Raw genomic sequence first — 27,982 nt, forward strand, 5'->3', positions numbered from 1 at the left:
TTTTAATTTTGCGACATTTACTTTTTATTCAGTTGTTATGCCTACCACTGTACTCGTAATACGCACAGCCGCACAGGTTACATAAAGCTAACATATACGCTATAATAAAAATAGTCAGAATGTCTTGTCCTTATGATACTCGCAACATACTAAATGTGGTCATGTGGATACAATGCACCAACTTTTTTGTCATATGAATAAAATAAATCCTGAATAGGAACATTTCACTTTTTTATTGGACCACATATACAGAAAACACTTTAACGACATTAATATCAATTATTGCTATGTAATAAAAGTGTATAAATTATAGCCCACGTTTTTTTTACCGAATACGAACGTTTATTGAAAACGTTACGAATCACTTAAAACAAGACGTGTAACTAACACAAAGTATAAAAAATATTACTTTTCATCGAAAACAAAATAAAAGAATATTAGTGTACTAATGTCGTTAAGAAAACAGAAATGATGAGAAATCGTTATATCACTGCGAATAAAACCGTTCATTTTTTTATTGCCAATATTTATTTTCACGGAAATAAGTTAATGCGATTTCTATTTTCGAGGAAACGAAATAAATCGATGTTGCTTGCTTGTTAACCGATGTATCGCAGTACAGGAGTCGCGGAACAAAACGGCTTAGCTATTATCAGTATCGTCGTCAAATACTCGCGTAGGTGCCCAACACCGAGTTTCGAGTATAGGTACTGAGGTATTTTTTTTATTTTTTTTAATTCGATCTACCGCGTAGTATACTACAATATCTCTCCCTCACTCGGCGGATACTCGCGTTCGCAGGACGTTCTCCCGAAGTCTCGGCGAAAGCGCCCATTAAAAGACGATAGTAAGTGACGATGCAGGACTCGACGAAACGCGAGCGAATGCGGCCGTGAGAAACGGATGTTTTAATGGAAAATACGCTCGAACACGACGACGGGGGAAACGACGTAACGTTCGTGGCTCGTGTTACGCTTTTTTTTTTTTTTTTGGGAACGAATTAATACACTTGTACACCAATTTTGAAATGTCGCCCGTGGGGACCTAGCGCGTATACGAGCGCCCTTTCGTACGACAGTATAATCCCGTAAAGGTCCAACACGCCTTTGGGTCTACGACCGCGTCCGGTCCGGTCCCCGTCGCTGCGATACCGTATACCACGCTTGGGCGATGTCGTACACGTCATAACGTTACGCGGCGCACGCTACTCACACACACACACACACACACACCCGCGCGCGTAGCCAACACCAGTCACTCCTCTTCACCGATCCCCTTCCAAACGGCAACAATAATAGTAATAATAATAATAATAATAATAATACGTCGGCGTAATAATAATAATAATAATAATAATACGTCTGCGTTCAGGCGGCGGCGAACTGGAGGAGGAAACGGCGACGGCGGCAGCGTGTTGATACCCGGCGAGGCCTCTGTCCGACGCAGTCTGTGCGTAACCATCGCGTCGGTAGTGTCTGGTTCGCGGCCATTGTTGGATTACGTGCCGCCGGTTTGTGTTCGACGCGTTCGCGCTTCGCATTGTCGCGCATTCTTCCGTTCGGACACAGCGCGCAAACGCCATCGTCTTTGCCTAAGGTCAGTACTGCTCTACAATATAAAATTTAGAAAAAACAATCGCGTTCGGGACGAATGTAACGGTCCCCTGCGGACCGGTTCGGTCGAAAACGGAGGGAAAACGCGATACCGTTCGGTGGGTTACACAATGACGCGGTGCGAATAATAGGAAAATCCCGGGCGTTCGACTTTCACGCCGTGTTCCGCCGGCCAAACGATAAGTGTCCATTTGGGCGATAACCGACCCCCCCCCCCCTCCCCATTGATTGTTATCGTTATGCTCCGCGTTAGTATTATTATTATTATTATTATTATTTGCTTGCGATAGAATGCCCTTTTGGGAAAAACACGACGACGTTTTTATTGCTGTAGTACGCCCGCACATCTTACACGGCGGCGGCGGTTATCGTCGGCGCGGTGGCTTCAGAGTTCAGACCGATCCGCACTGAAACCGATTCGCGGACGGATTTCCGATTCCTCCGTCCGCGGCGTAGTGGTCGTGCGAGCAACAAGAAAAATAATAATAACAGCATAGTATAGACATAGTACAATATAGTATTGTTGTTGTTATTATTATTATTATCATCACCATCCTCCTCGTTGTCGTCGTCGGACACCGCCGCGTTCACCAATCCCTTGCCACCAGCAACAATCTCGAGAAAACATCTCGCTGACGCGTTTTACGTCGTCCATTCAACGGGAACCGGCGACCCTTATCAAATAGTATTTTTCATTCTACCGAATATTGTGTACGCGAGTGTGTGTGCGTATATCGCTGGGGTTGTACAATGGGTCTCTGGACGGGGCAGAGGTCGTGGTACCTATTATTGTATTACACGATAACCGTGTGCAACGTGCGTCCGATATACGTCGCACACCAGCCGCTGTGTAATGTTAAAATAACAATGCGGTCGCAGTCGTATTTTTTTTTTTTTGCTACCTGCCGACGGAATCCTCGCATGTGTTAGTCGTACAGTACCCTCCCGAGTAAATCGAAAACACATTTTACGGTCGAATCGGTCGGCTCCGACCGCTGATAATAGTATATAACTACCACTGCGAACGGCGCCCAAACAAAGTACCGTGTGCACGATAGTCCGTGTTTCAAGGGAAGAACATCGTCTTCGTGTCTTCTTCGTTTTGGATGATGTCTACGCGCAGAACAAAGATATTATATGAATTATAACGAAAAATGATTTTTTAATCCAACGGCTATAATATTATAGTACGTTCGCGTCCGGCGGCTGCAGCTGCTCGGGCGGGCGTCGAGAATATACCCGTAATAAATATTTACGTCCGTTGTGTGTAGCCAATGACCTCTCTGTGTCTTCTGTTTCTATTCCAAACACCAGTTCCCAATATAAAAACCTACACAACTGGAAAGCCAATTATTAGTCTATATTAGTATATTATATTTTATCGTTTTCCGTCTAAATATTTTATGTACTGAACAAAGTTGGAGAGAATTAAAACAGAATTATTAGTCTCTTCTGAAAATTTAAAAGTTAATTATAATATGATAACGTTATTTACGTTTTTAGTAAATTTTACGTAATAGATTCAAATAATATATTATTATAGGTATTTATATAAACAATTGCAGTTATACGTTTGTTAGGGATAATCATGTATATTAATATTGTAAATAACAGGAAAGACTAATTTGTTTATTGATAAGATTATGAAATATTGCCTCAATAATTCAAGAAACAAAATAAAACTAAATTATTAGGTAGTAATTAGTAGAGTTTAATATGGAAATGAGTTATTTTCAGTAAAAATGTGCTAAATATAAAACCATTATAAACAATTTTAATTTATATCATGTCAATATTTTAGATTTCAAACGTTATATGAAAACAAATCTTAAGTATACAATTGATTATCTTAATACAGTTTGTTCATTTCCCCCTGGTTAGTTTAGTTGGTCTTTTTCGTTTATTTTTTTTTGTAAAGTTGTGAAGTTGTTGATAGATTAGAAAAATTCAAAAATATAATAAATTGCTGATTATTAATGCGTGTATTTATATCAAATTACGAGTGGACGTTGTCAGGTAATATTTATTACTTATATAGCTACATTAGTTTTAAAGTGATGTTTTTTTTTTTTGTGACCATTTCCTTTTGGAGCAATAAAAACTTTTGGGTTAGTTTCTGGTAACAAATTTGATCAAGTTGATATGCTTTGAAGAGGTCAAAAGTAAAAAAAAAAATATGGCTAACGGGAATATTTGCGCAAAACCAATTTTGATAAAATTCATTTAATTAAATATAATTTAAAATTATAAATAGCATCTAAAAACTTGAAACTTTTTACTTTCATTAAAGTCTAAAGTTACATATTATTTTCTGTTCTCAATTATACTTAAAAATATAAAGACCATATCTAGTTTTAAACTATTTATAGACATTGACATCTTAGAATTTTTTTCTACCACTTACCTATAATAATATGTTAATACAATTTGTAATATGTACTTTAAATAAACTTGAAAATCTAATAGAAGGTTTCTTACAAATTCTTCTACCTATTTATAAATATAGAAATTATAAGCGCAAATTTGTATATGCATCATTAAAATTAATATATTATTAAAATTGAATATTTAAACTAAAATATTTGAATTTTAATTCAAAAAAACATTACTTTAAGAAACTTTAGCAATTCTTCACGTATATTTTTATCTATTATACAAAATTATATTTTCAAAATATTTGGGCTAATTTTAAGTTATATAAACTAAATAGGTAGGTACTATAAACATATTTACACCATTCGACTGTATAATATGATATTATGCCAGTAGTCTTAGTATCTACTTATTAGGTAGATATAATTTGATAATGTTAAAATAATATCTTACATAGGTAACTTTTGATTTTATATTCCAATATTATTTTTTCACCATCCCTAATAATTTGAAAACAAAAACCATAACTATTTTTACCTATAGGTCGGTTCTAATGATTTGAGAATAAAGTATATTACATATTTTGTTTATTTTTTTTAGCAAAAATTTGTGAAAACTATTATTTAGTGATCATAAAAAAAATAGAAAATATCTTAAACAAGATATAGACTGGCGTATAATAGACTCTCCAAATTATTGTATTGAAATTTAAAATAATATCCATATTATTGACAAAGAATATTCCAAATATTTATAGTATATATCAGGGTGACATCATTGATTTATTAATTTCCTAAAATTTACATATTTTTTAATAATTTTAAACGTTTTTAGAACATAATCTCTGAGAATTTTAAATTAAATTTATCTCTCATTTTAAAAACATAGACTACATGTCTAAATGCCTATTGTGCATAAAGAATAAAAAAAAAATGAATAGTTTTCATGTTAACTAAAAAAAAAAATAATTAATTCATAATTTGAAAGAATCACATCAGTACTCATGAGTTGATACCTATATATTTGTTTAATCCTTTTTACATCCCAATTTTTTTACCGAATAAAATAATGCTTTCAAACTAAACCTTAAACATTTTAAATCATTTTATTTATTCATGCCAACAAAATTTAAATAAACAAAGGAAGAGTTTTACATTTGTTTTTATGATTATATGAACATATTTTATCATTTGAATATAATATGTAAACATTGTAAACAATATATCCAATTACTTAACAATATTCCAATCAAAAAAATCTATACATTTCGTAACTTAAAATTATTTTAGTTATCTTAGTATGTGTACATTTTTTATTTTCTCATAAATAATAGTAATAATACTAGGTATTATTAGTATTTGAATTACTATTAATTTGTTCTGTTCTTGTCTTTTCCTATGTAAAATTTAAGTTAATGTTCCTACTTTGGATGTCTCCCAAAAGATAATATTATTATGTACAATGGGATTATGAGATCTAAAGCTATTCTGCTTTTAAATTGTTTAAAGCTGTAATATATGTAAAATAATTGAAGGACGATCTTTAGGAATAAAAAATAACATGTTAGTTTAGGTCAAGGATGTGCTACTTTTGTCACTTTCTGATATCAGTATAACCATAATATTTTAAGGTAGATACATTCAATAAAATAAACTTAAAATCGATTTTAGTCATACATCAAATTATATTATCGGTATTCAAATATCATTGAGTAAAAATTAAAATCTTAATGTTTAAGACATTGTTTTAAAAATAAAATAAAAATATTCCACGTTATTTCACACAGTTAATAATTAATTGAGTACTTAATTATTAACCATTAAATTAGTAAAGACAAAATAATGATTTTAAAATTAAAACTTAAAAGGGTTTTATGCAATCAATAACACTTATTATGTCATTAATAGTGTTCAAATTATTAAATATGTTCAATAAATGTGAAACGTCTTATCTAATTTATAATCTCCATGTATATTATGTAATAATAACATACTCATCATCTAAATAGTGATACACTGTTATTTAAAATGTAAACAATTGTACTAACATAATTTATCTCGAAGCAAAAATTGAATGGCTTAAATCTTAAGTTATTAATTTATTATCATTCAATCATTGTAATAAATACATAACTTAGAATAGATTATAAAAATTATTAATTATTAATATTAGTTACAATATTCAATCATTGAATAATAAAAAAATGATATTGCAGCATTGACATTGAAAATATTGCAGCAAATATCTATATGATTTATTGATTGATATATCTAGTTATTTCGCATTACTTACAATTTGTATGTAATTATCAATTCAGTCGTTATCAAATATTAATTTATTTTCATTTACACGAAATTGCAATTTATAAATAAATTAAAAACTTGATTTACTCTTAAAAGAGAATATTGTCAATTATCCCGTTTTCGAATTTCCCCATCAGCAATGACCAACCAATTACAAAATTATGCAATTGCACTTTTTCCTCTTAATCGTTGTATACAAATCGAATACCAATCATCTTATTTTACGTTATGCAATTGCAACGTATTATAAAATGAATTACAAAAAAAAAAACAAGTAAAATGTTTACTAACTATACAACATTTCTTAAACTAAAAATATAGTTTGATTTTAAAACGTTTTAGCCGCTGTTCCTAGTGAAAACATTTTGTAGTTTTGAAGTACCCAATAATATGTGTGATAATATCTCGCTATACCATTGCATCTCAATAGGCATGTTCAAGTAACAATAGAATAGATAATTAAATTGCATGATTAATAGTAGATAAATTGTTTACTTAGTTTTTGACATTAAGTATCTATATTATGTTTTAAATTATTATTATTCACTGATATAGATTGATATTTTTATACATTATAAACATTTCCAAAATAACTTCTGACAAAATGTCCTACAGTAACACTGCTTTTGGTTATAATTAATAATTAAATAATCTGTTAAAAAAGACATTGAAAAATTATGTAGTTTAATTATCACTCACCCTGTGTTTATTATTCGGTAGTTGCCCATGTGTTTCCCATACGACAAATGTTTTTTTTTCCTGTCTTGTCATGCAAGTTAACATTTCCTAATTTATAATGTATTGTTATTAATTATTATTTTATTTGATGATTGCCTGATAGGTTTACAGGCGCGCGCACACAGTGGTTAATTATCCATAAAGCCCCAAGGACGGTCATAATAATTGACTGTTTCCTCTCCGTACTACGTGTTTGGCACCAGTTTTTCATGTTCCTATGTTTTCTGTAGGTAGGGAACGTACTACTCTGAAGTTACCTGTTAAATTGTTGATAAGCTCACATTTTATTTATTTATTAATATTTTGTTTACAGCCACGTATAAAAAATATCCAAACTTTGTTTTTGAATCAACCTGTTTAAATGACACTTGTTTTTTGAAATTTTAAGTAAAAAGTTTTGTATCAAAAATCTATGTATGTGCGTGTGTGCAAACTGTGGTTGACACTTTCCTACCTTATCGTGAAACGTGTTTAGTTAACTGCAGTATGGAATTGATTTTTCATTGAAAGTTTAATGTCAAATAACTCATCAGAATTTTGAAATTATATAGGTACTAATGTACAAATCGGTGTTCAATAACTAATAAATGATAGTCAAGCATTTTTAGAATCGATATCCTACACAAAATATGGTTAGAGAATGATGTATTTATTTTGTTTTTAATACATGCCCGGATTTTATTTTCGGTTGTAATAATATATCTGCCATTTGTGTGCACAAAATGCAACGTTGCAAGGGGTATCCCCTTGTTTGTTAAACTGATGTCGACGATGAATAGTAATTTATATTTTATTATTATTATTATTTGCTGTTGATCTGCGGGCATCAGCAGCACAGGAAATACAGTTCAGTGATGCCAACCCCTGAACCGGTTCCGAACAGTTTCCCTACACAACTCATAAACTTATTTAGGTATTTGCTTTTTGCTTGGCACACAATGTTTAATGGTCCGAATGTAAATTACCAAAATCAAATACATTATTATTATTATTATTATTATTATTAACAAGTTGATTAAAACTATTGCTCCTTCTATGTTTAAAAATCAAAGTAATTTAATGCTAACTTTCGGTAATCCTATATCTTAATAATTTTATGTTTGTTTATACAATTATACATGTTTAAAATGAAGTCGAAAATTTTCCACTTGTTTCGTCTAAAATATGTTTCTGTTTTTGTTTATTTTACCAAGGATTACACACTACACTTAATAATTTTAAGTCGTTATATAACTAATGACTAACCATGAAATTAACACATTTTAAATATATTCATGCCGAGCATTTTTTTTATTTCTTATAGCGCTTGTAGTTTTAAAATATCATTTAAAGTGTCTGTTCATCATACTTTTGTAAAGCTGATTGATTTAAAGTGTGTCTTTTGTATTAACGCTCATTCAAACTTATAATCTCTACGTTTAACAGAAGAACTTTATGTGACCGTTTATAAAAAAGGGGATTGCAGACACTAGACGTAATGAACAGAGATTATAAGATTATATGAAATGCGGATAATCGAAAACCCGTTTCAAAGTAAATGACGTGTTATAGAAACGATAATACAAATGCCTAAACATTTATTTCTGTCATTAAACTAAGATTTATACATTTATTTTCTTTCAATTCATTTACTTGTAGACTGAATAAAATGCAAATATGAATAGTGTATAATACAATATAATTTTTGACTAATACTTTAAAAATTATTTAAACAATAATAGATACAATGTATTGTATAATATAAAATTATTTATACGTGTATTTTTAAAATTTGAATGTTTCAATATGATGTTATTCACTGTTCACGTAATATATTCTATAGACTTAATATTTTAAACTATTTAGTAAAATACAGTATTTATCTAGTTTTCATGTTAACATTTTTGTTAGTTAATTTCGAGTAAATACCGAAGTTTCTCTCGTAAATATTTTTTTGTATGATTATATAGATTGTTACCTAAATTCTAAGGGACAAGAAAATTAGCATAAGATTAAGTAAAAATACAAAAAGCTATATTCTGTGCTTAAATATGTTATTAGTATGCTGTACCTCCTGACTTTCACATATTATTGGTGGAGGCCAATGGTTTTTATCTTTCTAATGTTGTTCGTTAGGTTGATTCCTTCTAGTAAGTCATTTATATAATCAATAGTTGGTGATGTAAATGAACTATTCAAATTTAAAATGAAAAATTACAAAATATTGTTGGGTTGATTATATTTTGAGTATATCGACCCACATACTAAGGTAGGTACTAAGGTAATGATTTATTACCAACCATAGTGCCCTTTTCATGACATTTTCTTGAAAACTTCAGTTATAAAGATGACCCTAATGTACATGGTATTCAAGTTCGGGCGTCAAATGTCTGACGGTTACTTTTTTCATTCAACGTATTACATTTGTAACCTTGATATAAGTAACTGCTGCAGTTTGTCAACTTTACATGAAACTTTATACTTTAATTTTAAGAAATCATATTATCATGTCTTTAGATACATGTATGGTGTACCTATATAGCTGGAAATTATTGAAATCATTAAACTAAATTATCATTATTTTATAATTTATTTAAAATATTGATTAGTTAAGTACAAACCTATTCCATGAATTTGATTAAACACTGATTTAGTAAAAATTAAGCTAAAAATAATTGTTAATTTACTTAGGTATTATTTATTATTACTACCATTCACTTATTCGAGATAACTGTTTCTAATATATAAATACCTATTTGTTTAATAAGTACATAAATAATTTACTTGGAAAATTACGATGTAATAAGATGTGATTTAAATACCATATAACCCTATTCATTATAAATATTTTAAGTAATTTACGTTACACGATTTAATGTGAAACTTAGTGATTGGTAATTCCATGGTTTATACCTTATATAGCGTTATAACTTGTATTAATGGGATTAATAATAGTTTTAAAGTTGTATTTTATTTTTACTCTTTTTGACGTTGTTTGACTTATTACCATATCATAATTAACAATACTATAAGTGTTTAAGCGTTTTAAGATTTATTTGATAATTTATCGCACATAATGTACAATAAAATCGTTTATACAATACATGATGTTATTTTTTTATAGTTTTTGAAACAATATCACGTATTACTATATATTAGATTGTCTCACTTTTCAACGGATAATTTTTAAAATTTAGCAATTTTCACTACTAATTATGTATATACTCACCAATTAAATATTATTTTTATGTCCAAAGATTAAATAAAAAAAAGCATATTACTTTTAGATTATTGTGATTTAATAAATATTATATTGTATTTCAATGTTTATGAATTTGTATTATTATTATCGTCATTTATAAATTATGAAAATTTTGTTATTAATACTAAATATGTAGGTATATATATATATAATATATAATATATAATATATATACATTACAGGTATATACTCGTAGCTAAAATTCTTACATTTGCAATTTATTCAAATGAATTTAATGTAGTGAAAAAATAACTTATAAGCTGGCTTTTTCGTTTTATTATATGTACCTAATGCCAAAGTATATATTTTTACTCATATTTTTATACTTATATTCGAAGTTAGTCACCTTTATTTCCTTCCGCTGTACTTTACCTCACGCTATCTTTCTCTGGATTTCAGAAAACTTCGTGTTAAATTATTTGGTATCTTTTATTTAATTTAAAATACTAAAAACTTATAAAATGTAATACAAAATTGTATATAACGTTATGGATGTAACGTGTGAGTACCTACTTATTTTTTTTTTAACAATTGAATACTCAAAAATAATACTTTTTGATCTATATCTATATATGCAATTCATCATATATTATTATTGAATTCATTCATAAATTAATTATTTTCGTATGTAAACACATAATATGTTATACTGTGTAATGTGTACATTAATTTTTCATTGTAAAACAGTTCTCACCTTTACATTCATATGAGTTATTTTTCTTTTACCTACCTAAACTTAAAATTACGTTTATTCTGTTTTAAAATTTGTATTTGTTTCTTACAAACAATACTTTTTTTTTTTTTAAATTTCAGTTTAAATGTTTAATTCATAATAATATTTTAACGAGATAAATGTTTTGTTAGTCTATTTTCCAATGGTTTGTAGATAACAATAAACATTATATGCTCCATTAGCGATAATTTCATTGGACTATGGATCGTTAGGTTAATGGCTTGATACAAGTATTACGTATTATCAGTCGCATTGGTATGCAATATGCAAAGAATAGTTGCATGCACTTATCGTTTTCACCAGCACCCTAATTTACTTAAAATTTTGTATATTATTTGTAAATAATGGGCCTACCTATTCAATATTCCTGCGAACATTTTGTATTAATATATTGAAAATTGTTTAAACTAATGTGCCTAACATTATTTCAAGCTACCTATCTATAATGTGCGTTGTTATATTAAGAAATAAAGTAAATAACGGTTTTAACAATGCAGTATTGGTATAGTTACGCACTTTAGGTACCTATCTACTTATCTTTGAAAACAAGCCTTAATAATTACCTAAATAATATTTGCGAATTACCAAACAGCTTAGTTTGTTGTTATCTTATATAAATAATGTAATGTATATTATACTTAGGTATACTATTAAATTTAATATATTTTAGTAAGAGCGCTAAGTTGTGCAAAATTAAATCCTATAAAAATATAAATTTATTCATATTCGGATTTTAAAAATATACTCATAGTTCTGTACATTACATTTTTGTGTTGAATTTTTTTTTTAACATTGCCGTACGTATAATATTCGACACGACGGGTCGTTTGATGTCTTATAATGAATACGTCGCTCGGCCATGTCTGTCAGCAGAGTAACTTATACTGTGTGTTGTGTAAATGGATAAAGAAAAGAATAATGCATTTTTGTCGTCATTTTATCAACCCACCAAAAAGACACAATTACAAAGATAATTAGTCCTACGTCGCGGAAAGAATAGCTCATCAAATTTCCACTCCCACTCCCAATCCAAGTATTTGGGCATATTCCAAAAAATAATTTTCTTTCCTATTCTGCGCAGTAAACTGTTAACTCACAGTCGACATCCAATAGAACAAAACGGAAACATAGATCAGAGGAACACGAATTAACGTTGATATCTATTACATTAATATCGGGTAGGTCAGGTAGGTGTTGTACGACATAATTAATATGGTTGTGTTACGGCGATTGTGAGTCAGTATTAGGAATTGTTTGGCGAGAGGATTTCCGTCATTTCGATAATTTTAGATTTTACTTGTAAGTAGTAAATAATTGTTATAGTTAAACCAGGTATACCACATACGTTAAACAAACATCCAATATTTCAAAAAACGGTGAACAAAACAAATAACATTATTCAATAGATACACTAGCTGTGACCTGAAAACACGCTGTTTTCTAAAAAGATTGATAAGTTTTTTCAAATGTTTACAATACTTATTTTAAATATATACATAGATAATCGAGTACCTATAATACAATATGTATACCTCTATCCCACAACCATTAAAGAAGTTTATTGAATCAATAATAATTAGCCCAGGTTAACCTATAAGCTATTTTTTTTTAATAACTATATTCAAGAGACAATATAGTACAACTAATATGAAATCTTAATTGTCTTGTTTAATTTAGGTATATACTTCACATTAAGTACGGACGAATTGTACCCCATTTTAAATCATGTATTAATTTACGAGAGTATACCTATAATTAAATTGAAATCTTATTTACTCCTGTATTAAAGCGTTCATCAAGAAATTTTTTATTATTATATTCTCTCTCTGTGATAAAATATTTGTATGAAAATCCTATAAACATGAAATATTAATAATTTTATTCAAATCATTTCTCATTATACGTATTCCTTGTATACCTATATTTATAATGAAATAATAATTTATGAGAAAACATTATTCATTATATTCTTTACAATATTGTAAACTATAATTGCATTCATTATTAATTGGCCTTCTCTTTTCAAAACAAGGTTTTTAAAATTCATATCGTCATAACTAAATTAGTTTTGTTGTCTATTTAAATTATATAAGATTTACAATCTTAATAAGCTATATGTTCAACAATACAGGACGTAGTGTTTTACAGTTATGTTGTGTTGGTCACTCACCACTAATAATATATAATGCGAAATTCTTACAATAGCACCATGTCATCAATGATCTACATTTATCTATACACAATTATAGGCATCACTAATTATAAATATTTCATTGTCGTCATACTCTACATAGAAGTATCAAACATTACATAAATTATTATCAATGACCTTTGCACATAGTGAAAAAAACAAATATCAACGATAAAATATATTGAATTTTCTTGTATTATGCTTTTATCTGGTTTTCTCGGAAATGTGAGTGACTTGAAACAACACGTTTATAATTAACTTATATTTTTTAATTTTATATCAAGTATAAAATTTGATTAATATTTCGAACGTTCTATGAAAAATAAAATAATCATCATTGGATATCGGTTTTTGTGATTAACACATTACGCCATTACCAGACCATTATCGCTGTCGGAAAATCATATCCAGAAACAAAACTATATTGTTGTCGAGACTATCGCGTCCGGAACGCTGTAGACTTTTTTAATTAGGCGCGACGCGTAGGATGGCGCTACAATGGACAAAGAGACGTTTTGCAGTTGTCTTAATCTGTGTACGCACATTAGGTTTCTAAATTAAAAACTGTCCAAAATCAAATTATTAAATTATGTAACGATTCACAGATTACTGACTTGTCATTTTGTTTAGGTTGACATATCACAGAAATGTTGAGTAAGAACATAAAATATATTATTGGCAGTTTTTAATCAAGAATGGAGACTATTCGTTAGCAATCTTCTCCCTACCTTACAGATAAATCAATTGTCTCAACTTGTACTTCGCTACTCAAGTGATAGTATGTTATTATATTATATTATTATTTATTAAAATTTCAATCATTTAAATAAACCTTTTATACATTGTTATTTCGTATCCGATTGTGTTAGTTTCTAGGACTTGTAAAATAAAACTTAGAAAACTTTTTTTTTGTATCAATCCAACAATCCTGTTCCCAAGACCGGTTCGTGTAGCGGGAACAGCTTCCAACTACTCTTTTTCTGGATAGAATTAAGTATAAGTATCTACAGCCACTTTGTTAAAAAAAAAATGAGAGAAGTGCGTTACAACTATCTTAGAGAAAAAATTTTTTTTGGAATTTCTGATGATTTGCAGTAATAATATTCGATCGCCGTTAAGTACAAATGATAAAAAAAATTAAAAGGATACGATAAACTATTAACTAACTATACGTCTATACGTAATATTTATAATCGCGGTCTAACGTCCGCGGTATAATGTTGATAATAACTTCCGATAACTACTTTTAACGATTATGATTACTGATATAATACAGGTAAAATATTATTGATAAAATATCGGGTGCATGCTTCCTCTGCGTTTGTTATTGTAATACGGGAACGTTGTATTCGTGAGCCACAATCGTCAAAAGCAAGTTCGTCCCAAGGAAAACTAGCTAACAAACCAGTTACACTGTTCCGTACGTCCGTATATTTATCTATATTCTGTACCATCCGCCGCGATTATTATAATCATACTTTGTGGTAAATGGTTATTAGTAAGCACCGTCTTTTTATTTTGCCGACTGTAGCTTATCTTGCTGAAACAGCGTACTGTGCTTATATAATAATAATTATTATATTAACATGGTATCACACAAAAATTCAGAATATTGGAGATCATTTGTATATACCATTATTTCCCAATCATTTGGACAGCAATAAATCCTCGCGGTATAACATCCTGTGGTGTAGATAGATCCCTGCGTAGACACGTGACACTGTATATTATGAGAAAAAAAAATCTCGTCGTGAGAAGATAACAATATTACAATTTTAGTTCACAAACGCCGGTGCGAGCGCAAGTGTCGGTGACTCAGGGCAAAACGTTAGTTTTTCCACTCTCTCACGCTCATAATCACGCCTAAATCTCTGGAATTTTTTATTCTCACTGTAATAGACGTGTATATATAATATTATAACAGTTGTGGTTTTACACGCAGCTGTAGTATACGTCACGGATAGAACAAACGGGTAGATGTTGGTACTTTGCTGGTTACTTAAGCCTTTGATTAACAGGATCACATTATCGCGACGGTATTATATTATTATTTATTACATTTAGCGACGTTACGAGTTTCCTTAAAAAATTGGTAGGTCAGGTAGCCGACCTTGAAATTACGACAAAAAAAAAAAAAGCAAAAGCGAATCTCTGTAGGGACTACACGACGACGACTGTCATGAGTTTTTGTCGACGATGCTTCTTCCCCCGCCCGCGACCCATCGTTCACCAAACGACCTTTTGGATTCGTCTCTCTTTTTCTCTCAAAAACTTTCGTACCGTCACGCGTCGAGGCCATTTTACTTACTTGCTGAGGGGTCGAAATAAATTCGATAACGACCACCACAAGACACACAAACCAGCAGTAAATTATTGTGTAATATCCGTATAGTTGTATTGTAGCGATGTTGCACCATCAAATCACCGCCAGGCATCTAATAATTTTCGGTCAGTTTCACACATAGATTATAATAATAATAATATTTCGTAAACGTTATAATAATAATAATAATATCAATTATCAACCAGTAGCATATCGAAATATTTTACCATCATTAACAGCCATTATTCAATACTACATTTATGTATTATAATGTTAAACGTGGTGGTCATAATATTATGTCAAGTTTGTACTTCCGGTGACTTCGCGGTATATATATTGACTTGCTCGCATTAAAATTGCTGTTTAATTCGTTAAATCGCTAGATCACCGTGTATGTTATATTACGTATAATACCGTAATATTGATGTAAATTGTAAACTATATTTTTAATATAATATTATACGTGTAAATAATTTTCTGAATGACTGTTTACTCATCAACTCTCTCGGCTTTCGTTGTAATCTTATCATATTCAGCCAGTGACCTCCATCATGTTACACATGCGTATACAATATTCAATATTATTATTTATATACGATCTATTACTTTACCACCGCATTATACTCATGCTCGTTATTCACGCGGTGGGCAGTGGAGATTAGTCATGAGGCGTTGTAACATTCACACTGAGTACATATTACACGTATAGACACGCTGTAATATATGTCGCCGATACGTGTTCACCCACATTTGTGAGTATATTACACTTGGCATCGCGTTCTGTATTGGAATGCCACTGTGTCCATAGTATAGAAAATTAACTACAGTCAGCTGCAGCGGTGATGTGATTTGTGCTCTGTATATAATCCGGATCTGACGTCGACGTCTAATCACAAGACATGATTCAGTTCGACGCGTGTTTGTGTGGGTCAGTGGCTGTGTGACAGTATACGTTTACATTGTGTGCGCAGTTAGAGCGGAATCGTTTTAAGATTCATGTTTTTTTATTATTTTATTCCACCCTTTTAAGGAAACGCGCGTCGAGAAAGTTTCAACGAGTTTCTATACATACGTAATAATTTATGAGGAGTGCGGACCTGCCGCTATGTATAATATAATATATTATATTACATTGTGCAGCTACAGCTACTAATAGGTAATATTATATTAACGCGAATCCGTTGTTGACTTTACTAATAAAACGGGCGTGTATTATCTAAACAACCCATGATAAATACTGAATGGTACAATATAATATAATATATTTTGTGTAATACTTGTTGTTTAATAGCAATCAGTCGTTATGAAATAACGAAAAAATATTTAACTGATTTAATATCGACGAAACACTATACTTTATAATGTGACCCTGCTGTCGACTTACTCTAAAATCTATATGCAATTGTTCAGTGTATAGGCAAAGAAAATATTAAATCGTTAATTTTGAATAATAATTGTGTAATATCGACAGCAGTTTATAATTTAATACAATGCCATTGGTGCGACCGCAGCGATAGTTAGACACTGGACAGTGGACACAATGAGCATATTAATGTAATAATATACTTATATAAGGTATATGTATATTCTAATCGTATTGCATGCATCAATACAAAAACCTAATTTTACACACATTATATCATATTTTATATGTATCTATACGCTTATAACTTGGTTGTAAAGTATAAAAATCCCGTTTATTTTAATTAAAAACATGTATTAAACATACCACGTCCCTGTGGTGCAGTGTACCCGTGTGTATACATTGTAATTTTAATAAAACTTCGTCTACATATTACTTGTGTATAATTCGGTTGGTCACATCCATCGGCCATAATATTATTGAGAGTATGTCGCTGATGCGAACGTCGGCGTATGCGTTTTTTTTCATTACATGTGACGCACAGCTGTTTACTGCAGCAGGGATATAAATTATAATAATTTTTGTTACGACCAAAAAAAAAAAAAAATAAATAAACAAATAGCCATTTCAATAGTTTTTCTTCTTAATGCTTCATATTTGTCACGTATATTTCACGTCTACGATAAAAAAAAAAAAATAAATAAAAATTAACTTTACCAATATAATATATTTAGTACTGTATTGTCGACCTAGTAAAAAATATCTATATTAAAAAAAAAAAAAATCGAATTTTATATAGCATGTTATACTTTCTTTGATTTATTTTTAATTTTCATTCTCTGCGTTGGTGTGCCTATATCATAATAGTATGGTCTTGGGTTTTAATTAATATCAAAAAAACAGTCGTTACGGCCGTGCAATTTTAGTAATAACTGTTTTAAAAATGCATGACCAAAATTTAAATTATTGGCGGCATTATTAAAAGACACTGATCTGCAATAAACCTCCTCCGTGCGCTATATAATACAGCCTTATAATATATGTATACTATGTATAGGTATTGGAGGACTCTGTGATTTTTTTTATATATCGTAACACCGTTAGCAATGACGTTGTTTATAAACTGAAGGAAAAAATGTGCTGTTTATAGTTCGTTTTAATTTAAACTACGGCGTTTATTTTTTTTTATCCGAACTTTTATTGGAAGTATAACTCGCATCGGGGTTTTTTATGTTGATCACTATCGAAAAGCTCTAGACATTTAAAAAAAGAAAGAAAAACAACCTAACATACACCCGCAAAATGAGCTGCGCTGCTCCGGACACGCACTAACAGTTTTATTGATGATACACACTATAGTAATATGTAAAAAGAAATGATTTGACGTAATATACGGTCCCAAATGAATTTCAGTCATATGATGTGTATGTGTGTATACAAATGTAGTAGTTTATCCGATTCCATTGTAGTAATTTTTTTACATATACATTAAGCTCCCATGAGGGTCATTGGTCAAATTTTGGAATGTCAAAGCAAGGAAAGTCATGAACTTAATGAATATTTTTAGCATTTAATTTGCGGCCAACAAAAAATACGATAATAATAAAAAAAAAAAAAAACCATAATCGCATGATAATATTATAATGTACCTACCTACCCTTATATCTATATACTTATTTTATCGTTGGTTTTGTTCGCGGAAAATTAAACAAAACTAATTCGTTGGTATATGAAAATATAAAAAGTAATTTTGTTTCATATTTTAATCCGCCATCGTTTAATATAATATTATACAGTGTATAGCTATGTATTATGATGATATTTCATGGTAAACAGTGATTTATAATTTGAATTCTTTAATTCTATCTAAAATAAATTTCGCTATCGGCAATGAAAAATGTTATGAAAGCCACTGGAATAAACGTACATTATATCATGAAATAATAATAATGATTATGCGTTGCCCACCAGCCAAACTGTCGTCTACTGTCTTCTACCCTGTTAAAAACTATAAACCATTCATCGACGACGTCCCATACATACAACGGTTATGTAGCCCACGGAGTACATCATATATATTGCTCACACGTTCTAAATCTAAATGAAAAACCGTAGGCGGATCTGGTTCGTGGATAATAGGTCGTTACCCCCATCTATACATATACTATATATACATGTATAAGCATCGTAACGTTTAAGTGCCGCAATTTAAAAGTGTTGGAAGTGTTCCGATGTTTAAAAAACAAAAATTTATCTTATAACAATAAATAATGTTATAATAATATATTATTATTGTGTTGAACGACGACTGACGAAAGATGAGAACGATTAATTCGTGCAATTCGCGTTTAAAATTCTTATGGATTGCAACGATCGCGTGGTCTTAGAGCGTAAAAAAAATTCAAACGTGTACAGTACATTCACATCATGGGTCTCAATAATAAATCTGATATTTGGTAGGTAGGAGGGAAGACAGGTACAATTTTTTTATATAACTCTTAATATAGAGCGCTTCATCTTAACGCTACGTATTGATTATCATCTTGATTTTTTTTTTTTAAATTAATAATAAGTTTATTACCTATGTATTTATTATACTTTATAAATACATTAAATACATTAATATATAAGTTTATCAACAAAATTAAATAGTTATGAGTTATTTTATTACAAATTTTTTGAAACGAACTAGTATTACACCATTACTCACACAAATAAATTCATAAATTCACTGTATAAAAAACGTATTTTTACATTAAAATCAAAACCCTTGCCATAATATCAATATTTATTTTATTTAATGCTAATTTGACAATTTTTTCACGATATTAACAAATACCCTAAAAAACACCAAATCCGCGCGATTTGTGAGGTGGGGAAGGGGGTTGCGATACATCCAATGCCCCTTAAAAACGCCACCGGTTGGAGAGAAGTGATGTGTATAGCAGTTGTAAACGCATAGGTAATGTATGTTATTGATTTTTGAAAGTTTACTTTTTCCGGTCTAGTTATTCCGTTTACGTGTATATAGTTACGACACGTATCTGGCTATAAGGCCACGGCGTTTAACTATTGTACACGACCGACGCATATCGGAACGCATTAGGTGCGTTTTCTTTTCTGCCTTATAATAAACTCACTAACGCGGTTGTTTTTCTCGCCAATTTTCTCGTCCCGTTCGTTCTCGTCGTACACAATAATAATAATAATACAGTTTAAGTGAGTTATTGCGATATTATAACGATAGGTAGGTAGATACTACGCATACAATATCGTGAAAACGGGTCGAGAGTTGGACGAACTGCTGCGCGTGTTGGCGAGTAAACTTTTATACGGGACAAAAAAATAAAAAAATACCATGTGCGGTGGAGTGCGTTTGTGGTGTACGTGTGTGTACACCTATATATAGTATCGCCTACCTACTCCTTACGGTTTGTTTACGGTTCATTAGCGTTATTGGCGAACGCTATAAATGTACGTCTGCCGATCGGTAGGTGGCGCTCGCGGGGAATGGAATACCGAGTGTTTACGGCGACTGACAATCACATGACAAATTGCAATATAATGTCTGTTCGATAATGATGATGATGATCAATGCGTGTATAATATGCGGTCACTTCTAATGTGTGTGTGTGTGTGTGTGCGGGGTGTTTTTTTGGCGTATAATACACTGCAGACATCTGAGTTCCTCCAAATGTATAATCATATAATGTATGATGTCTCGTACACTTTTATAATATTATTGTCTTTGGAATTTGAGCCACAAAGCGCTAGATCTTTCCGCCTCAAGCCCTTAATAGATTTATGCTTGTCTTTACAAAGGATGTAAACTATATGTGATTTATATACAATGCATCACCGTGTAACTTTTCTCGTATAAAATAATATATTGTTAAACCCATATCAGCGAATCCTATAAATCTGACTACCTATATTATACTCGTATACATTTATAAATATGAGATTTACGTTTTTGGACTAGAATTTTTATGTTCGATTATGTTTTTATTACAGCGTCATTTTACAAATTCGGTTTGTGATGTCCACGAATTTACTGTATATATTGATACAAATGATTTTAGATTTCTTCATATTATCTATTGCATATTTTAACTATATAAACACCAAAAAACGCATGTATTATAGTATTTTTAAATGAAAGTCTTTGTTAAGGGAAAATGTTACGCTGAAAATGTTAATTCACTATAATTAGTAACTTTGGCATCAGCGAATATTAAAATAGAAATATATCATGAATAATTAAAATTCGTTAAACGGAAATGAATTTATTTGAGAGTAAAACTATTTAGCTTACATAAAATTTAACATTGGTGTTTTATATTTTTAAATAAAAAAATGCTTTACTTTCACTTAGATTAAGATAGTTTAATTTCAATATTATTTAATAAATATTGAATTTTTAATATTAAATACTAATTCAATTTTTAAGATATTTACATTACATAGATATAAAATTTAGAAACTATCTTAGACTTTAAAGAAACACGAATACATATAAATTATTAAATTATTACGACCCTTAAATATTGTAGTATTTAATTTCAAATATATTACTATAGAATAAAAAGCTATAGTCAATAACACGATGATACACTTGTATAGAAAAATACGAAGACAAAACCGACACTTGTGTGTATTTATCATACTTTATTGATACTTGCGGAAGAAAGGAATAGTGTGAAATTCTGCTGTGCACACAATCTGAAGTATCCTATTATATAATATTTCGTATTAATTTATTTAGCTTTTAATCGATATACATGTGTAGGTTCTATCTTTCGGTAGTATTATTATGTGAATATGGTGAAAATTATTCCATCTACCGTGCCTTCCACTTTGGTTTAAACATTTTTCATTTGATTTTTTTGCATTTCTTTCGATAATTCACGCCTTCTCATATGTAGCAAAACTAAGCATATAGTATACCGGAAATAAAACAATCATAATATAATATAATCGTGACGACACATGTGCGGTCGTCTGGACCATCAACTTCACCCACCGCGGTGTCAAGATTAGCATCGGACACGCGACTCCGGCCCGCTGTAGTATAGGTATATCAATTCCCTTATATTGGCAGAGATCGGTTATTCACGTGCCAAATTTATTTATATATACCTACCGCGTAATACATACCGCTTATATATATATTTAAGTAAATTTATGATAAATGTATATTATATACCTTATACACGCGTTTCCTCGATACCCGTTTTTGGATTCTGAAAAATAACACGATTATGTATTATACGCGTATAATATATAAACAACGTGTTTCTTTATTTTTATCGTCTTTGCGGAGGTTTGTTTGGGGGTGTGTAATCATAATACAATACAAGCAATGATGTTCAAGTTTTATGCAGTGTACCTACCTATATAGATATATTGTATGGGTTGCAATAAATCACACGTTGTTTATACGAAACGTATTTTACAGTGAGCAGTCACTATACTAAATTATAAAGATTTATCGGCTATTTAAACATCAATATTGTGACGCTATTATAACGGCGATGGGTATTCGTTCTTTTCTCGTGGCAAATAAAAAATAAAAATCGAAATTAATTCCGCTCATATAGGTCCATATCTCACGTTATATCGTGAGTCGTGACTATATCACTAGAAATTATAAATCACTGTACAGTACATTATACCACCTAGTTTCTCCTACCAACACCTTTGCCTTATACGTGTGTGCAAAAAGAAACCGATATCTCTAGTTTTTATTGCTCATAGGTCGTATCGTGTGAAGCCAGAAAAATAAATAAAATCTACGACAAAAGTGTGTTGTAGCGTGCGTCGAAGCTCCGTTTTTATATTGTATTAAAATAATAAATAATATATGTGTATACACTATTATTGAACGAATTATTATCGAACGCGTTGTGTGTTCGTACATTTTCCAATATGGTGTTGAGTATAATAAAAATAATATAGTCCTAACTAATGTGATCTGTACCTATATTACACTGACGGAGACCTCACATCTCACTGTCGTATTACATTTCTCTGCCTGACAGAACCACATTCGGAGCCAAAGTTTATTTTATTATTATTTATGATTATGATTAAACCGAAATTCATTAAACTGTAATTAACTGTAATATACAAACGTATAATAGCATGATCAATATACTGAAACATTTAATTATAATAAATAATAATAATAATAATAATAAAAAAAAAAAATGATTATAATTATTATTATTATTGTATTATACATACTTTTGACACACTAACGGTCCACACCTACCTACAAACTACTTGTATACATGATTACTTCACGTTATTATTTTCAAAATATTATTTAAAATCGATTATTGTATAATGAATCACTGAAATTGAGAAATTTGAAAGGTGGGTATACTCGCAGTCCTCTTTGAACCAAATATATTTTTGTTTCGAGGTTAGATTTTTTTATTCACATAGTTTTTTTCCAAATAAATTCGAATAAACACTTATAGACGAAAGCGTCCATTTATCGTAAACGTAGTTATAGTTTTTTGTTTATTACCGTCGAAACTTTTATATATTTTTTATTATTATTATTCGTTTTATTAGTTATTGATCTTTTTTTCATTGGCATTTTTAAGCCATTTATATAAAACTCCGTCAATACTAAAATCGTAATGTTTTTTTTTTTTTTTTTTAATTTATCATTAAATCAGTTAGGTATATTATAAAAATGAAGAAATTATGGAATACGCACAATTATATATTTTAGTATTTCTCGTAAAGCAAAACTACTATTTAAAAACTCGTTTAATTTATTTAAATTGGTTTTACATCACATCCGATTTGACCTCGGACAGCAGGTAGATGTGTTTTTAAAACCTATTATAGAGTTTGTAAAACAATCGCTAAACTCTCTCTTTCCACAGACGATCAAAACAATTGGTCCGTTTGCGAATAAACGCGATCACGCCATTTAAAAATACTATAACAATGATAATGAACGAATCGCTGCAACCTTGTCTGGAGGCAACCTCTTGCCGGTGTGCCCATGGCGTATGATAATAGTACAATTTATTCTAATATATACAACCCATTCGTTCTCCGGGGCGCGTTGAAATTGAAAACAAAACAACATACCAAATATAAACGTATAACTCGGGAGGCTCTTATTATATTACATTGTCCAAGGCATGGTGATTTCTCGCGACGATTTGTATCGTTGTTAAAATACTCATAAAACATAACACGCGGTCGGGTCTGCAGCAGCAGTAGCTTGCGACCTATACCGCTGCTACTACCCTCCTAGAGGGGTGTATGTGGATTTCCCGCCAAACTCATCGCGCCGTCATAACAGAACGCTGCGCACAAAACACCCCTGCGACATACGCTTACTGGCGTACTTACATTCACGTATACCCCTTATATGTATATTGCATATTATAGTCTAGCTACCGCGTGACTACGAACGTGAAATATCACGTTGTCGAGCAATGCCCAAGGGCACGAAGACTACGAGTTGCCTTGGCAACTCCCCTATTCAACAGGGTGGTGGCGGTGATATCGCTCCTCCTCGCGACCGCGAACCTATACTTACTTGTCAGCTGTTCGACACACACACGCGTACACACATACGACTGGTAAATTACAGAACGCATTATAATATTATATTATAAAGCAATAGTATGCCACTGCGACGCGTGGCGTACGCGTGCCGGAAACGTTGTCCGGACGCTCGCGTCTCCCGCGCGTATTTAATCGTAATAATATAAACCATATTTGTGATTTACGATCAAACGGCGTACTCTGTCTTCGTAATATATAATAACATCAATAATAATACATTTTTCTTTTACCGTTTTTAGAATTTCCAATTTCGATCATGGACGGCGAGATCGCTGCCTCCGCCGCCGCCGTAATCGATGAAATACCAGTCAAGGTCCCGTTAAACTTGAACGTCGAAGAAGCCACGGGTGGTTGTGGTAGCGACAGTGGCGTAGATGTGACGCCGGCAGTGTCATGCGACTCAAGCCTGGCGTCGGGCTGTTACGACCCGTGCAAGAGCCCGCTGGGCCCGTTCAGTCCGACGGAAACCGGTGGTCCTTCCTCGTTACCTTGTTACCCAACCACCATCGGCTACAGCAGGCCGTCCACGCCGACTTGGCGTAGGTCTGCTGATCGGCAGCCGTGCAAGTTACCGAACAGCATGTCATCGTCGTTTCATTTCGAGACGGCCAGAAACAGCCCACCCAGAGCTGAACCACCGAAGAAAACCGACCTGAATGCAGCAGCCAAACAGTCCAAAGTGTCGACAGTCAAGAAGTTGGTTAACACATACGACATGGTCAAATCGTTGGACAGGTACGCCACGTTGCCCAGGCGGAGGAGAAAGTCCAAAGAAAATCTCGCTGTAAACTCAGTCACACCAGCCGGTACTACCACGGTCGTCCCTACGACGCCCAGAGAACCCAGTCTGAACCGGGCGGCAAGTCTGAGGAGAAAACACATCGAACAGGGTGCCCTCGCCCACCTAAACAGTGGTGGTGCAGGTAGTAGTGGTGGTAATGGTATTATTTCCGGTACCACATCGCCGGCGAAATCAGTACTTCCGAAAGCCACCAGGCCGCCGCCGGTGGCCGCCAGGACGAAGATATACCACGAGGTGTGCTCGCAGACCTGCCTGACTGGCGAAGACATCACCAAAGTGCTATCGGGCAGTTTATTGCCTGCGATTGAAAACAGGGTTGAAACTAATGACGCTGAAGTACAGGTTGGTTATTTCTATTCCCGTGCATGTGAACCAATTATCGTTCTCTGTAAACGTTTTCTAATTTATTTTACGTATTTATCACTGTCTAGGTCGATTTAGTGGAAAAAAGGATCAATGCACTTGAGACTGAGCTAAAGGAAAAGACTGAACAATTAGACTGTAAAACAAAAAAATTCAATGAACAACAAGAGTGCCTTAAAAATTTACAAGAACGGCTGAATCATGAAGATTTAGACACGTGTAGACAAATTGATGCCTATAGTCTGCGACTATGCAACATTTTTCAAATTAATGGTAATATTTGTGTATTTTTTATGTCTTAAAAAATAAATACTAAGCGTTTGTATTATATATATTATTGTTTTAGATTGTTTGGATCCATCACCTTCAAATATTTTAGAAATATTAGAAAATCAAGTGACAACCACTTCCTCAATGATCAATGACCAGCAAAAAGAACTCAACCACCTTAAAACTCTTTGTACTTCTTTACATAAAGTAAGTTACAAAATAAATTAAAATATTTATTTTACATTTTGGTATTTACTTCTATTATAGGATTTGGAAAAAAGCTATGCAGCTCAAAAATCACTTTTGCAAGCCAATCAAGCTTCTGAAATGGAATCCTCAGAAATTCAAGATTTTTTGCAAGCTGAGAAGACTATGCTATCAGATACAATTAAGGAATTAGAAAAAGAAGTATGTTTTTCATATGTTATGATTTATTACTATAAACAAGTACTAATCGATTATATTATGCATATTATTAACGAAAACATAAAAATTTTCAAAATTATGACCATAATGTGTACAATAAAATAGTTTTTAAGTTTGTAATCTTATTAACGGTTTTCATTATAGGTTAAGGATTATAAAGAACAATTGGTTGTTAAAGAAAAAGAGGCTTCTAAAATTATGGAGCAATGTACACATTTAGTACGAATATCTGAACAACGAAGACAAGAGAATTTGTCACTACAAACAAAAATGCGTGTGATGGAAAATAAAAGTCGTGAATTGTTACAACAACAAGAAGCAACTGCATCCAGTGCTGTTGTGGGTCTATCTGGATTAGGTAGTCGTCTCGATGCATTATTGGATAGACTCATCAAATCTTATTCCATTTCAGAAGTTGATATTGAAGTATGTACTTATTGTATTTATTGAGTGTTAACCAATTGTCATTTAAATATTTATTTGAAACCTGAACATTTTTATTCGTAGGATGAAGTATACTTCAATGAAGCATACACAAATGGAGACAGCAGCAGTGATTCTGAACAACTTAATGGCTCATCAAATAAGTCTGACTCAAAAAGCCTTATGTCTGCTATTGTCTCTGCTATTAAATCAGCACCAACCAACTGGCATAAAGGGAAATTTGATAAAAACCTTGCAGGTAAATATTGTTCCTAATCATTTATACATAACTTTATTTTCTTATCTCTAATTGTATACCTAATTAATAATTGTTGTTTAGCAAGCACAAATTTACAAGAATCTCCTATTAATTCTCCTATCAAACGTCTACAAACGTCAGAATCTATGAAAGAACTACAGAGAACAAATTCTCCAATTATTAATAAACGAAACGTATCAACTGGTGACCTATTATCACAAACTGATTCCTTAGACGGTATACATATGTTTTGTTAATTATCTTTTAAAATAAACTAATCAAAAAATATTTTGTATTTATTTTATTAGGTAGTTAATACTAAGATGAGAATTTATGTTTAATCATTAGCAATTATTTATCCTTTGATTTTAGATTGTAGTGATTTACAATCGGCCGAAAGTGAATCCTTGAATAATCTGTCGGAGGCCATAGTCGCCAGACAACAATTGGAGTTGAGCATGAACAATACTAGCACTGGAAATTTTGACTTTGAATTTTTAGAGGACTTCCGAGCACCAGATGCTGATCTCTTAGACCAAGTGATTGACTTAGACAATACGGTCACCAAGTTATTAAAAGTCATCACTCTTGTTCAGACAAATGGCAAAGAACAATCTGTACACTCGGAGAGGTAAATATATTCAATTGTACGTTTCATACAAATTTGGTTTAATTTTTAATATTATTTTTTTAGACATGAAATCAAATACACAAATGGTGTCAATGGTAATAGCAAGCAGTATTCCTCGCAGTCCCCATTGATACATGACAATGATGAATCAAGTTATAAACGGCCACCAATAGTACCTATGCAGGAACTAAACCCAAGCTCACCAAAAGCTTTAAATGGAATTATGTGATGACTAATTTTAATTTTTGCACTATACATGTGTGTTTTATTTTTTTTTTATGTATAAATATTACATTAATATTATTTTAACCGTCTATTATTATATAATAGA

The 27,982-nt window shown here is 31.3% G+C and overlaps 1 protein-coding gene across 1 annotated transcript; it reads left to right on the forward strand.

Annotated features, from left to right (window-relative positions):
- The first annotated feature begins 1,458 nt into the window (after window positions 1–1,458).
- Window positions 1,459–27,956, forward strand: LOC112603019. The gene is made up of 10 exons (XM_025351423.1): window positions 1,459–1,596; window positions 24,717–25,621; window positions 25,711–25,915; window positions 25,989–26,119; window positions 26,180–26,320; window positions 26,483–26,764; window positions 26,846–27,020; window positions 27,102–27,257; window positions 27,393–27,651; window positions 27,715–27,956. Exons 2-10 carry the CDS (start codon window positions 24,734–24,736, stop codon window positions 27,878–27,880), a joined length of 2,403 nt encoding a protein of 800 aa, XP_025207208.1. The 5' UTR covers window positions 1,459–1,596; window positions 24,717–24,733; the 3' UTR covers window positions 27,881–27,956.
- The last annotated feature ends 26 nt before the right edge of the window (window positions 27,957–27,982 follow it).

This window comes from Melanaphis sacchari, unplaced genomic scaffold, assembly GCF_002803265.2.
Source record: "Melanaphis sacchari strain LSU unplaced genomic scaffold, SCAv2.0 Contig93_pilon_pilon, whole genome shotgun sequence".
NCBI classification, from domain to species: domain Eukaryota; kingdom Metazoa; phylum Arthropoda; class Insecta; order Hemiptera; family Aphididae; genus Melanaphis; species Melanaphis sacchari.

Coding starts and splice junctions, on each gene's coding strand:
- LOC112603019 (XM_025351423.1), top strand. CDS start 24,734: ATGGACGGCGAGATCGCTGCCTCCGCCGCCGCCGTAATCGATGAAATA. Junction 26,120..26,179: donor TTTGTACTTCTTTACATAAA/GTAAGTTACAAA, acceptor CTTCTATTATAG/GATTTGGAAAAAAGCTATGC. Junction 26,765..26,845: donor TTTCAGAAGTTGATATTGAA/GTATGTACTTAT, acceptor TTTTATTCGTAG/GATGAAGTATACTTCAATGA.